General features: G+C 33.7%; 2 protein-coding genes across 2 annotated transcripts; both read right to left on the minus strand.

Moving 5' to 3' along the window:
- Positions 1-914: 914 nt before the first annotated feature.
- Positions 915-1,931, minus strand: LOC142609811 (steroid 5-alpha-reductase DET2). Its single transcript, XM_075781527.1, has one exon. It carries the CDS (start codon positions 1,863-1,865, stop codon positions 1,071-1,073), a length of 795 nt encoding a protein of 264 aa, XP_075637642.1. The 5' UTR covers positions 1,866-1,931; the 3' UTR covers positions 915-1,070.
- A 2,632-nt stretch (positions 1,932-4,563) lies between these two features.
- Positions 4,564-5,577, minus strand: LOC142608779 (uncharacterized). The gene is made up of 2 exons (XM_075780460.1): positions 5,093-5,577; positions 4,564-5,020 (listed from the first exon to the last, which is right to left on the minus strand). The coding sequence occupies exons 1-2, from the start codon at positions 5,575-5,577 to the stop codon at positions 4,564-4,566; spliced, it is 942 nt and encodes a 313-aa protein (XP_075636575.1).
- Positions 5,578-11,886: the final 6,309 nt, after the last annotated feature.

The following is an 11,886-nucleotide window of genomic DNA, read 5'->3' on the forward strand; positions in this document are numbered from 1 at the left end:
ATAATAGCACCAAGGTAGTCGCTATGATGAAAACTATGAGCTATTTTCCTAGAATGGTCCTAGGGAAAGAGTAATCAAGGAGTACAACATTGAGGTTGACATTACCAGGCAAGGTCTGGGAACAACCTAGCAGAAGGCTAAGAAGTACTAGATGGATGACCAGGCAGCCTATATAACTATTGAATTTTATTAATGTGTACTCTAAGAGCACATGATAGTAAACCAATTTTGAAAAAAATTTATAAAAAATTGAAAAAAAATTTTCAATAAAATTTTTTCAGAAATAAATTTATTAAGCACACGTTCATCGGACCCATAACTAATAGGCCCATCAAAGAGGAGCAATCCGCGACGATTGTGAAGAACCTACTACCAACTTAACGCAAGTACTTGTTTGCCTAATATTTTCCAAAATTCAAGGCCTTCAGTACTTGTTTGCCTAATATTTCGCAAACTTCAAGGCTTTCAGTACTCGTTTGTCTAATATTTTCCAAACTTCGAGGCCTTCAGAAACTCATATAGATATGCACTCAATAACAGAAACTCATGTAGAAGATGCACTCAATAACGGGACAATAAAGACAATAAAAATGAAGACGTAGCAAGGCCCGATAGCCTAAACCCTAGCACATTTCAAATAGAGCAAAAGCATGATGAGTGCATGACATAGGAAGGAAGCACAAAAAATCACATTGAGACTTGTGTGGAAGGTTAATTCCACATATTGATTATCTACAGTCAAAATCACATAATTCCTTCTCAAAAAAAAAAAAAAGTTCTTACATAATTTGCCAAGCAGAGATATTCCAGCACAACTTTTTCTTCGCACTGCATTCAGTGTTTCCATTATTGGGAACAAAATTATAGCAAGGCGCACGAACCAAACAATGAGAAGGAGGCACATTTATAAAATGTAAAACATCAAAAGATAAGCAATTCATCATTGCAATATTAATATCAATGGCTAAATCCAAATCTTTGTTTATGAAGTACTAATAGCAATTACACATCCAAATCCCCATAAACCAAAACAAAAGGAAAAAAGAAAAAAAAAAAAAAACATTTTTGTGTCAATACAAGAAGGGAATTACAGCTTTTCTTCCCTTGGGATAATCCTCCCCGAACTTATCCAAGTACCACCTATGGTTCGCACGTGCCCTAGGCACCAAATTGGCACACGTGTAGAGGAAAAAACCTAGTCCAGCAAAAGACCAAGTCATCACTGCCCAACCAAGCCACTCCACAATCTCCCCAAAATAGTTTGGACAACTCACAAGCTCAAACAAACCTCCTCTTGGCACCCTATAACCTTTACCTTCCTTTTTCAGACCCACCAAAACTCTATCTGACCAAATATTCACTCCCATGCCACCTAAAAACACCACCAACCCAACAAAAAACCTAAACCAGAACCGCCCATCACCTTCATAATCCTTATACTGAGACACCCATCTGGCTTGTACGTAAGCATTCAAAAGATTGAACACAAAAGCCATCATTGCCACTGACACTGGGAAGCCACCATTGTTGGCCTTACTCTTATTATTGTTGTTGTTGTTGTTGTGAAGGCGAAGTGGGTATATGCAAGTTCTGTGGAAATAGTGGAAAAGAAAGGGGGAGATGAGAAAGATAGATTTGGGGTTCGAAGAGTGGGACCCAAAGGGGAAGAGAAGAAGGGTTAGCCATAAAGTGGGGCTTTCCATGAGGATCCAAGCCAAAGGTGGGGACATGGTGGGACCCCAACCTGGACGGTTGTGTTTCCCATATGGGGCTTGAAGGAACCTGAGGGCGATGAAGGTTGGGGGCCCTATGAGATACAGAGTTAGGAGGCTGTAGTGAAAGAGGTTTTGATCTGATGAGACCATTGTTGTGTTTGCGACTTTGTGTTTTGTGCTCTGCGTTTTTTTTTTTTTTTTTTTTTGGGTGATTTTGAGAGTGTGACTGTGAGCGTGAAAGTGGGCTATAAAAAGCTGGTTCCCAATAAAAAGGTGATGTGGTTGAGTTGGATTGGAACGTGTGCTTTTTTGTGCAATTTTCTTTAATTTAATGCTAATTCCTAGGTGGGGACTAAATGACTTTCTTTTCTTGTTAATTAAATAATGATTGGGGCGTAGTTGGCACTTGGCAGTACCACATTGGTAGGTTACATATTTCAAACGAAGTTGCTAATAAAGTACAGAAGTTGCCGTGGGTCTATGCCAAAGTGTGAACGGGGATTTGACTACTCTGGATAAAATCTCTGATAAAATCTAATTAGATTTTATTAATTTTGGTATAAGTATTTTAAATTATTTATTTTCGAAAAGAGTTTAATTTTTTAATTTTAGTGTTAAATGTGAAATTATATTATAAATATTTATCTCAATGAATTATTAGGTGAGAAAATCAAAGACTCTAGAATTAAATAATATACTTTTTTTTTTAAAGGACAATTAATATTTTCAAAGTTTAGAGAAAATTCAATTAAATTTTATAATTAAAATCTAATTTCGGGCCATATGTCCTAAATTATTTATTTTTAAAGAGAATATTATTTTTTAATTTTGGAGTCAAATATGAAATCATATCATAAATATTCATCCAAGTGAGTTATTGCATACAAAATCCAAAATGTCTAGAATTAATGAACATAAAAAAATGTTCAATTTACATTTTCTACCTAATAATATTCTTACAATACTTTTTAAAGAGTTATAAAAAAATAAGAACGACTATCAATAATATTTAAATTATATATGTAATAATTATACTATGCACTAACACTAAGATTACTTTTTGAACCTAACAATAACAACCAGTAACAACCTACCATTTAGAATTTGTTGTAAAAATGTTGTGAAAATATTATGGACATATCATTTCTCATATATTAATAGGTAAAACTTAGATAAAATCGAATTAGAATCTACAATTGAAGTTTAATTTTACGCCATGTGTTCTAAATTATTTATTTTTAGAAAGAATTTTATTTTTTAATTTTGGTGTTAAATGTGGAACCACAAGCAAAATTATTAGCAAAAAAAATAAAGTTGCTCATAAAGTACTGAAGTTGTCGTGGACCACAAGCAACATAACTAGCAAAATTATGAACATAAAAAAATTTAAAAAAATGGACAATTAACATTTTCTACCTAATAATATTCTTACAATACTTTTTAAAGAGTTAAAAAAATTATATAAGAATGACTATCAATAATTTTTAAATTAGAGAGCTACTACGTCCACAATATTTTCATAATATTTTTACAACAAATCATAGGGTTTTTTTGTGTGGAGAAATCATCAACAAATCATAGGTGGTTAGTTGTTATTGGTTCAAATTTGAATCTAACACTAGAATTACTTTTTTGCCCCAACAATAACAACTAGTAACAACATGCTACTTAAAATTTGTTGTGAATATGTTGTGGATATGTAAGAATTATACTATGCATCTTAATGTATATCTCTTAAATATATCTATGCATATGCAAGTTTCGAAGCTATTTTTAGCTTTTAGTTTTTATGTATAGTCTTTTAAAAAGCAATTTTTTCTCCTTTTTCCTCACTTTTTCAAATTTTTTCAAAATACAAGTATACTTTAGCACACTTTCAGCAAAAAATTTTCAACAAAAAGCTAGACAAGTTATTCCTAAATGAACATTTCATGTCATCTTAGAAGAAATTGTTTACAAATTGCCTATAGTTGTGATTAGGTAGTCATGCGTTATTTTCATAACAAACCAAGGTGAAAAATCTCATAGCACAAACCATCAGAATTAATGTGCACAACTTTGTACTCTTTGGTCATATGATATTATAGAGAGCTCAATCCTCAGGGTGAAAAACTTTTATAGTTTTTTCTGTTCTCCAAACAGTACTGTATGAAACTAGGCAGCTAAGCTAACAACGTTAGCTTCAAAATCCATATCTGAGGATCTTTTGGTCTTGTAACCCCCACAGAACTGTCTAACTTTGTAGTTCCCCTTATGATGTAAGAAAAAAACTTTCGTACTCTTTGGTAGAAGGGATCACCAAGAGGAGCATTCAGAGAGAATTACCAGGCACCTGGCAAATAAATCAATGACAGACAACACCTATTTTTTATCTGGTTCATTTTAGTAAAGCCAGAAACTTTGCATCTAAGTAAAAAAAAAATTCATCCACTGTCAAACAACATTGCTTTCAAATAACTAGATCATAATGAACCCTATTAACCTTTCCTACATGTAATATTTATTGACTAACATAGATAATTAGATACAAAAACATTAGCTGATACAACCATATGGTGCTTGAGCTTGAGGCAATCCCCATGGAGTAGGTATCCATACGCCCCCTTGCAATCGCTTATGAGAACCTCATTACAGATGTACTTGTTTTTGTGAAAAATAGTTTCCCCAAAAATTGAAGACTCTCATACAGATAGACTTAACAATCTAAACAAGTAGAAGACAGATAAAGAAACTTTACAGAACCCCAAAACTCCCCACCAACCCCCCCCCCCAAAAAAATTGTTGATAGCTCTTCCAATAACATCATACAATGTAGATTTCTAATGCAGTGTATAGCTAAATGTATCCTCTATCTAGGCAACAACTCGCTCTCAGATTTCCAACAAACAAGGCTGCTTCTGTGAGGCACGACCATCGATTCATCCTTGATCTTTACTTTGAACATTTTCAACTCCATGTGCTTAATCTCATATAAATAGATGCGACCATCATTCTTGGAATTCTCATGCTTAAACATCATTACTTCACCATTCCTTAAACTAGCCAGGGCAACAAGTTTCTGAAAATCTGGCAAAGAATATTCGTATTTGTTGGGTAATGAAGGAATCTTCGAGATTGTATAATTTATAGACTCTGACAGAATACTATGTTTCTTGACCCAAAACTGTGCAGCAAAATCTTTCAAAATCCAAACATCAATTTGAAAATTAGAAAAATTGTACACAAAGGAAAGATATCCACCCATCTCCAACAACGAATATCTTTTCTTGTCAATCTTCTTTCCAAGAGTTGGAAGATACGTTTTCCTGGGTGTTTCATTATTCACATCCATAGAAATAACATATTCCTTCGAACTAACATACCAATGCAAAACCTACCCATGTATTGACACAAGGTCACTCCAATGAAATGTATCAAGGTTAAAAGGCCGGTCATGTGGCTCCTTGAATGGACCAGGAATGCATTTCCAGTTGTTATTGGAACAACCTAAGGTGAAAATCTCATATCCAAAACCATCAGCATAAATGTGAACCACTTTGTACTCTTTGGTAGAAGGGCAAAATCCAAACGCTACTCCACATCTTTTGTGTGGGCAACCCGAAGGGCATTGAGGGAGAATAGCCTTGCCCTTGGTAAGAAAATTGACAACATTTAGCTTCCCTTCAATTTTTGGATCATTAATTAGAAGCAAGCCATTGCAACTAGACCTAATCCTTCCCATTTGAGCCAAACCAAAATTATCTAACTTGAAGTCAAACTCCTTTTCATCCATTCTCAACGATGTTGCTTTGAAATGTGAGCGTTTCTTGACTAGTATCAGCAATTCAGTTTTACTGTGAATAAAATTTTGGGCAATGAACATGTTGCTAGAGAGCATATCATGCCATGACTTGCATAAATACCTGTACTTTTGAAGATATTCAGCTGGAATCTTCACTATGATGCTATAGATGACAAGTTTAGGGAGATTTAGCAGGGAAGTTTTTTTGTCCTTGTGGTATTTCAGGAGGTTCTTCTATTTTGTCTTGTAGTGTGTGTAAATTTCTTTAGAGTCAAAGTTGACATTTTCAAGAAGATTTACCAAAGAAGCTTCTTCTTCTTTTTCATTGCAATATTGCGGGATGTTCCCTTTCAACTCGTACCTCATTTTTGTTTCCCGTGAAAAATTGAATACTGCAATATATGTACAAAGGGTGAATTTATAAAGCAATCTTATGTAAGACCATATAAGCTGAATGCACAATGTATGCAAGTTTACAGGCTAAACTGAAGACAACTCCAATTGGTCTACTAGTCTGCTAAGCAGACCCATCTGGTTCACAATGTAACAACAAAATAGACAATAGAGAACTCTCAACAAAGTGTGGACAAGCAATTAAATCTTAAGAGTACTGGTTAAGCACATTTAATAAAGGAATAGGAAATTTTTGCTAGGGTGATGCAGTCAGTGGCATTAAGGTTATGATCCTTTTTTCTTTCTTTTTTTTAGGTTGATGAATGAAAAAACTTTCCATTAGACAATGTAAAAATTTACAGCATTTACAACCAGTTTAGACACTGCAGCCCCAAAACAGCATAGCACCACGCCCAATAGCTACACAACTAACAAGAATAAAAAACATTAGAGGGGATTCTCCTTGAACAACAGAGGACCCTATTCAAAACAGTATGCTTAACATCTTACACCAAAACAACCTATGTCCAATGTCGGCAGCTATAGCTCGCAATAAATCTTCCTCCGATCTCACTCTCTCATTTTTATATTTGAGCATTCCAATCAAGCCAAAGATGGTAGATGGTCGCTAATTGCTTTATACCCAAGCTAACTTACCAATATTCAGTTGAAAACTATTACCTTTCAACTTCTTTAGATCCCAATCCAGATTTTTTTCATGGCACCAAGACCAAGACTACTGTGGGCATCAGTTGGTTTAACTGGTAAAGTATATTGTTGTCAAATTAAAGAATTAAGATTGAAATTTTGCCTACATTGGGGGAAGGAGGTCATGTCAGACAAAGGTCCAGCAAACTTTATGCCAATATCCATGATCAAAATCAACTAACAATATTGAGGATTAAAATTATACTCACAAATTCTCACAAACTTATAAACCTGAGGTAACCCAAATCCCTAATACACCTTCAGCTGATCTCACAGTAATTAACTCTCTCACTAGACAGAACTTAGTCTTCTAACTCTCACATGTACCAAAGCTACACCACCACCATATGCATTGATGACAAATAACTTTTTATGGAGTGGTTTTTCAAGGATCATATGAGGGTTCTATATATCACATACATAGTAGTACAAATTACACCAAGGACTAACTAAAACTATTCTTGCACTCAGCAAAAAAAAACAAAAAACAAAAAAACAAAACTACTCTGTCTAACAATACCTTGCAAGAGTATTGTAATCATGTCAGTAAATTAATATCTATATCAGTTTTTAATCTGTGAACTTTTATTTTCTTTTCTTTTTTTTCCTTGAACGAAACCAGATATTGAGCAATATACTATATGTCTACATCATTCACCCAAAAAAAAAAAAAAACCCAGAAGAGAGAATTATCCAAAGTACTTTAAGCAAGAGAGAGAGAGAGAGATCATACCTATGGTGAAGCAGCAAAGTGAACTGTTTTTCTTTGATACCAACTCTGTTTAACACATGTTGTAAAATAAAAGCTTTATGTACGAGAAACAGAGTTATAGTTGAAGAAGAAGAACGGAACCGACTTTACGCTCTGTTTGTTTCAGCATCAACGTTTTTTAGAAAATGATTCATTTTCCAAAGAGCATTTTCTGGAAAACTATATCATTTTCCAGTGTTTGGTAACGACTTTGAAAATGAGCTTGAGAACTGGTGTTTGGTATGCAAATTGTTATTTTTATTTTTTATATTTCTTGTGTAATTTAAAACATGTGTATTATGTAAACCAACTAATGTAATCAATATAAATAAAAATAAAAAACCAAGCATGAATTTAGTTTTCATACTAAAATTTTGACAATAGATACAATCAAAATTAGTTGTCAAATTTTCATGATCTTTACCACTCACCTTGCTCATATATATGAACAGAAATGTTCACACACACACACACACACACACACACACACATATATCAACCATTTGTCTATATACATAAAATTGACAAGGAAATACATATTTAATAAGTACAAATAACAATAATTTTTAATTGTCTACTCTTTTTGCTAGTATATTAATTGTCTACTATGGTCAATCACAAGTCTTTAATATTACTCAAAATTATGCATTCATATAATGTATCTACATAATATATCACCACTATATAGTATTTGCATAATGTATCTATCAACGAAAAAGATTATCCTATGTAAAAGCAATTTAGAGCCATATAGGCACTGTGTTTAAAGTTTTCGTCTTTTACTTCATTCATTCATTCTTTCTTCTTTTTTATTTTTTATATTTTCATTTTTTTAGCACCTTTATGTGCAAAAAAAACTTCTACCTGGAATCCATCAAACCAAAAAACTTCTTAAAGAAAAAATAAAATCAAGTTTGAAATTCAAATTAAAGAATTGGGATTTTGGTAGAGAAGAATGAAATAATTACTGCTGCAAATATGTTCTCTTTTGCAAGTTGGTAGAGATGAATAAAATAATTATTGAGCAATGAGAGAAAAAAAATCTACTCAGAGAACTGTGTTATAAAGGGGAACATAAATATGGAGAGAGAGTGAGGAAGAGAGATCTATGGAAGAGGAGAGACCAGAGTTAGTGACAATGAGGGTATGAGGAAAGAAAAAGAAAAGGGAAGAGAGAAAGAGTGAGAGAGCGTACTGTGAGAGAGAGAGAGATTGTTTTCCAAAAAAATTTTTTGGAAAACAACCTATAAAAAACAAGCTTTATTTTTATTAGGATATTTCATCGACTAAAGATAGTTTTCCGTTGACCAGTTTTTTTTGTACTACTAAACACTGAAAAATGTGGAAAACTATCTTTACAGAAAGTTTTCCAGTAAAACAAACAGAGCGTATTTTAATATCCAGATTCAAATGGGCGGAGCTCAACGCTATAAGGGCCCAATTCTGATTTCATCCGAAAATTTGATTTATGGTCTGGTGGGCCAACCAGTCTGACTTTTCTCTTTTGCTTTAAAAAAATGGGAGAAATATTTGGAAACAAATATCTTTTTTTTCTTTTTTTTTTTAATGAGTGACACTTAGAGCATCACCATCGGCTCTTCTATAAAAAATGTCATTTTCACACACTAAAAGTCTACTTTATTATTTTACCACATCATTATACAATACCTCATTCATCACATGTTCTATTCTTTCATTATAAACATTAAAATAATATATACAACAAATTAAAATAATATATTTACTTAAAATCCAGCAATATTCAAACACACAGCCAGTGACAGTCACCACCATCCAAGAACCAACAACCACCGCTACAACCACCACCACAAACTACAACCACAATCACCGGATCCTCCAACAAATTTCAAATCCAAAACCACAACAACAACAAAAAAAAAAAACCTCAAAATCTTCAACAAAACCCCACCATACACAGCACAGCCCGCCACCACCATACCCAAGCACAGCCCACAATCACAATCACATGGAATCTACAGCCAAAGGAAAAAAAAAATTCCCCTTTTTTCTTTTCTATCACTTTCTCTCTACACCTTCTCTATCTCTTTTTTTTTTTTTCTCCACCTAGGCCATTGCCATTGAGATCGTCCGCCGACGTGGAGTTCAACCTTACCGATGAGGCCGTCGCCATGGAGCCGTGGAGATCTCTTATTCTGATCTCCCTCTGTTTTTTTTTTTTGTTTTTTTTTTATTGAAAAATGGAGAGGTGGAGGTTCTGGAGAAAGAAAGAAGAAGAAAAAAAAAGGAAGAGAAGAACTGAGAAGATGAAGTGAGGCGGAGAAAGAAAGAAGAAAAGAAAGAGAGAGAAGAAAGAGTCATAAATGAAGAGAAAGGAAATGAATAAATTAAAATTTTTTTTAGCACATCTGTCCGTACCGTTCCAAAGATGGAATGGTACTGTTCACGTGTGTCAAAATTTATAGGATTTAGAACACCTCATAAGAAGGGTTTTTTGGTGTTTGGTGTGCCAAATGTCAAATATTTAGCATTTGACACACTTAATGGTGACGCTCTTATAGTTCTTTGACAATATTATTTTTATCTTATTTTTCTTGATTTTCATTGTCATATAACACTACGGTATGTAAATACCATCTAAAGTCATTTTAGATGAGATTTTAATTTGAAAATTGTGTAATTTGATTCAATTTGTGCGTATAAATGCTCTTGAGGGATATATGTATCAACTTTGAATAGAAACTAGTGTGTAACTCTGTGCATATGCACGGGTACAATTAAATATAATCACAATTATACTGTCTAAATTATAAATTTCTTAAAAAAAATATTCAAATTATATACGGTATTAGTTTATACTTATAAAGTTAAAATTTAGAATTTAATTAGTTTTAGACTCTTTAATTTTTGCACCCAATAATTCACTTGTTACAAAAATTAAAAACTTAGATGAACACATGGTGAAAAATTGGACTTCAATTGAAATCCAATTTAGAATCTAATTGGATTTGGACTCTTTGATTTTTACACTCAATAATTCACTTGGCACAAAATTAAAAATTAAATGGGACACATAGCACAAAATTGAGAATCCAATTAAAATATAATTGGATTTTCTTTGAATTTTGGCTATTAATAAATATATAAACTAGTCGCAAATTCACGCAATGTGTAGGAATTGTGGGTACTCAGGATTCTCACCTCTCGGGCCAAGGGCTTTTTGCCTTGTAACCTTGTTTGGCTTGACAATAACTGATGGTACACTCCTCTCTTCGGCGCAAGCTTATAAGTGAGAAAGTGGGAGGAGTTCTCTTCGATGTGGGATACAAGGTGTCAAGCCAAACAAGGTTACAAGGCAAAAAGCCCTTGGCCCGAGAGGTGAAAATCCTGAGTACCCACAATAAAAGGATGGTGATGGTACACTCCTTTTATTGTGGGTACTCAGGATTTTCACCTCTCAGGCCAAGGGCTTTTTGCCTTGTAACCTTATTTGGCTTGACACCTTGCATCCCACATCGAAGAGAACTCCTCCTACTTTCTCACTTATAAGCTTGCGCCATGATGAGGAGTGTATCATCAGTTATTCTCGATGTGGGTACACTCCTCACCATGGCGCAAGCTTATAAGTGAGAAAGTGGGGGGAGATATTCTCGATGTGGGACAAAATGTGTCAAGCCAAACAAGGTTACAAGGCAAAAAGCCCTTGGACCGAGAGGTGACAATCCTGAGTACCCACAGGAATAATTAATTATTTTGTATTGAATCTATTGATATAATGTATAATTTTTTTCTCTATAATTTGTTGAAGATAATTTGTTCTCCCTAAAAATTAAATAGCTTCTATTCGGTCTAATTAGGTCTACTTTGGTGCAATTTGGTCCACTCAGTCAATTTTAGTCCCCTTCAATTCATTTTAAACTAATTGGGTCTTAAATTCTTTCTCAAAAAAATTGGGTCTTAAATTGATTCTTTTTGTAGATTGCATTTTAAAGTTTAGCTCAAAAAAAATTCTTAATTTTTGGGTTGAAAAGTATGAAATTTTATTATATTTTGGCTAAACTCTTTAGTTTTGAGTTAAAAAAAACAAAGAAATTAGACATTAGAAATTCGAAATATGATCCCTAAAAATGCAATAAAAATTATAAATATTCAAAAGTATTATTTGGTTCGCATTAGTTTTATTCGGTCCTTTCCGTCCTCTTCAATTCAATTTGGTCTTATTCAGTCCATACTGTTCTATTCGGTCCTATTTAGTCCATTCTGTCCACTAAAGTGTTATTCGGTCCATTTGATCCACATTGGTCCCATTCTATATAGTATCCACTTCGGTTCTTTTTGGTCAATCTTGGTCCTATTCGGTCTACTTTGGTCCACTTCAGTTGAAGTCGGGCTATTCAGTCCACTCTGGTCCTAATCTGTCCATTCATTCTTACTTAGTCCACTTTGCTCTTATTTGGTCTCCTTCAATCCACTTCTTTCCACCTTACTCCTATTCAGTCACTGCCTCTGGCGTGATGTGGACAAATGCTAAGGACAGCAAACCATTCTAAGGTTTAAGA

Source organism: Castanea sativa, chromosome 9 (assembly GCF_040712315.1).
Source record: "Castanea sativa cultivar Marrone di Chiusa Pesio chromosome 9, ASM4071231v1".
In the NCBI taxonomy this organism is placed as follows: domain Eukaryota; kingdom Viridiplantae; phylum Streptophyta; class Magnoliopsida; order Fagales; family Fagaceae; genus Castanea; species Castanea sativa.

What these genes read in the sequence shown, in the direction of transcription:
- LOC142609811 (XM_075781527.1), bottom strand. Translation starts at nt 1,865, where the DNA reads ATGGTCTCATCAGATCAAAACCTCTTTCACTACAGCCTCCTAACTCTG.
- LOC142608779 (XM_075780460.1), bottom strand. Translation starts at nt 5,577, where the DNA reads ATGTTCATTGCCCAAAATTTTATTCACAGTAAAACTGAATTGCTGATA. An exon ending in GACCTTGTGTCAATACATGG is followed by an intron (nt 5,021 to 5,092) that starts GTAGGTTTTGCA and finishes TGAAACACCCAG; the next exon opens with GAAAACGTATCTTCCAACTC.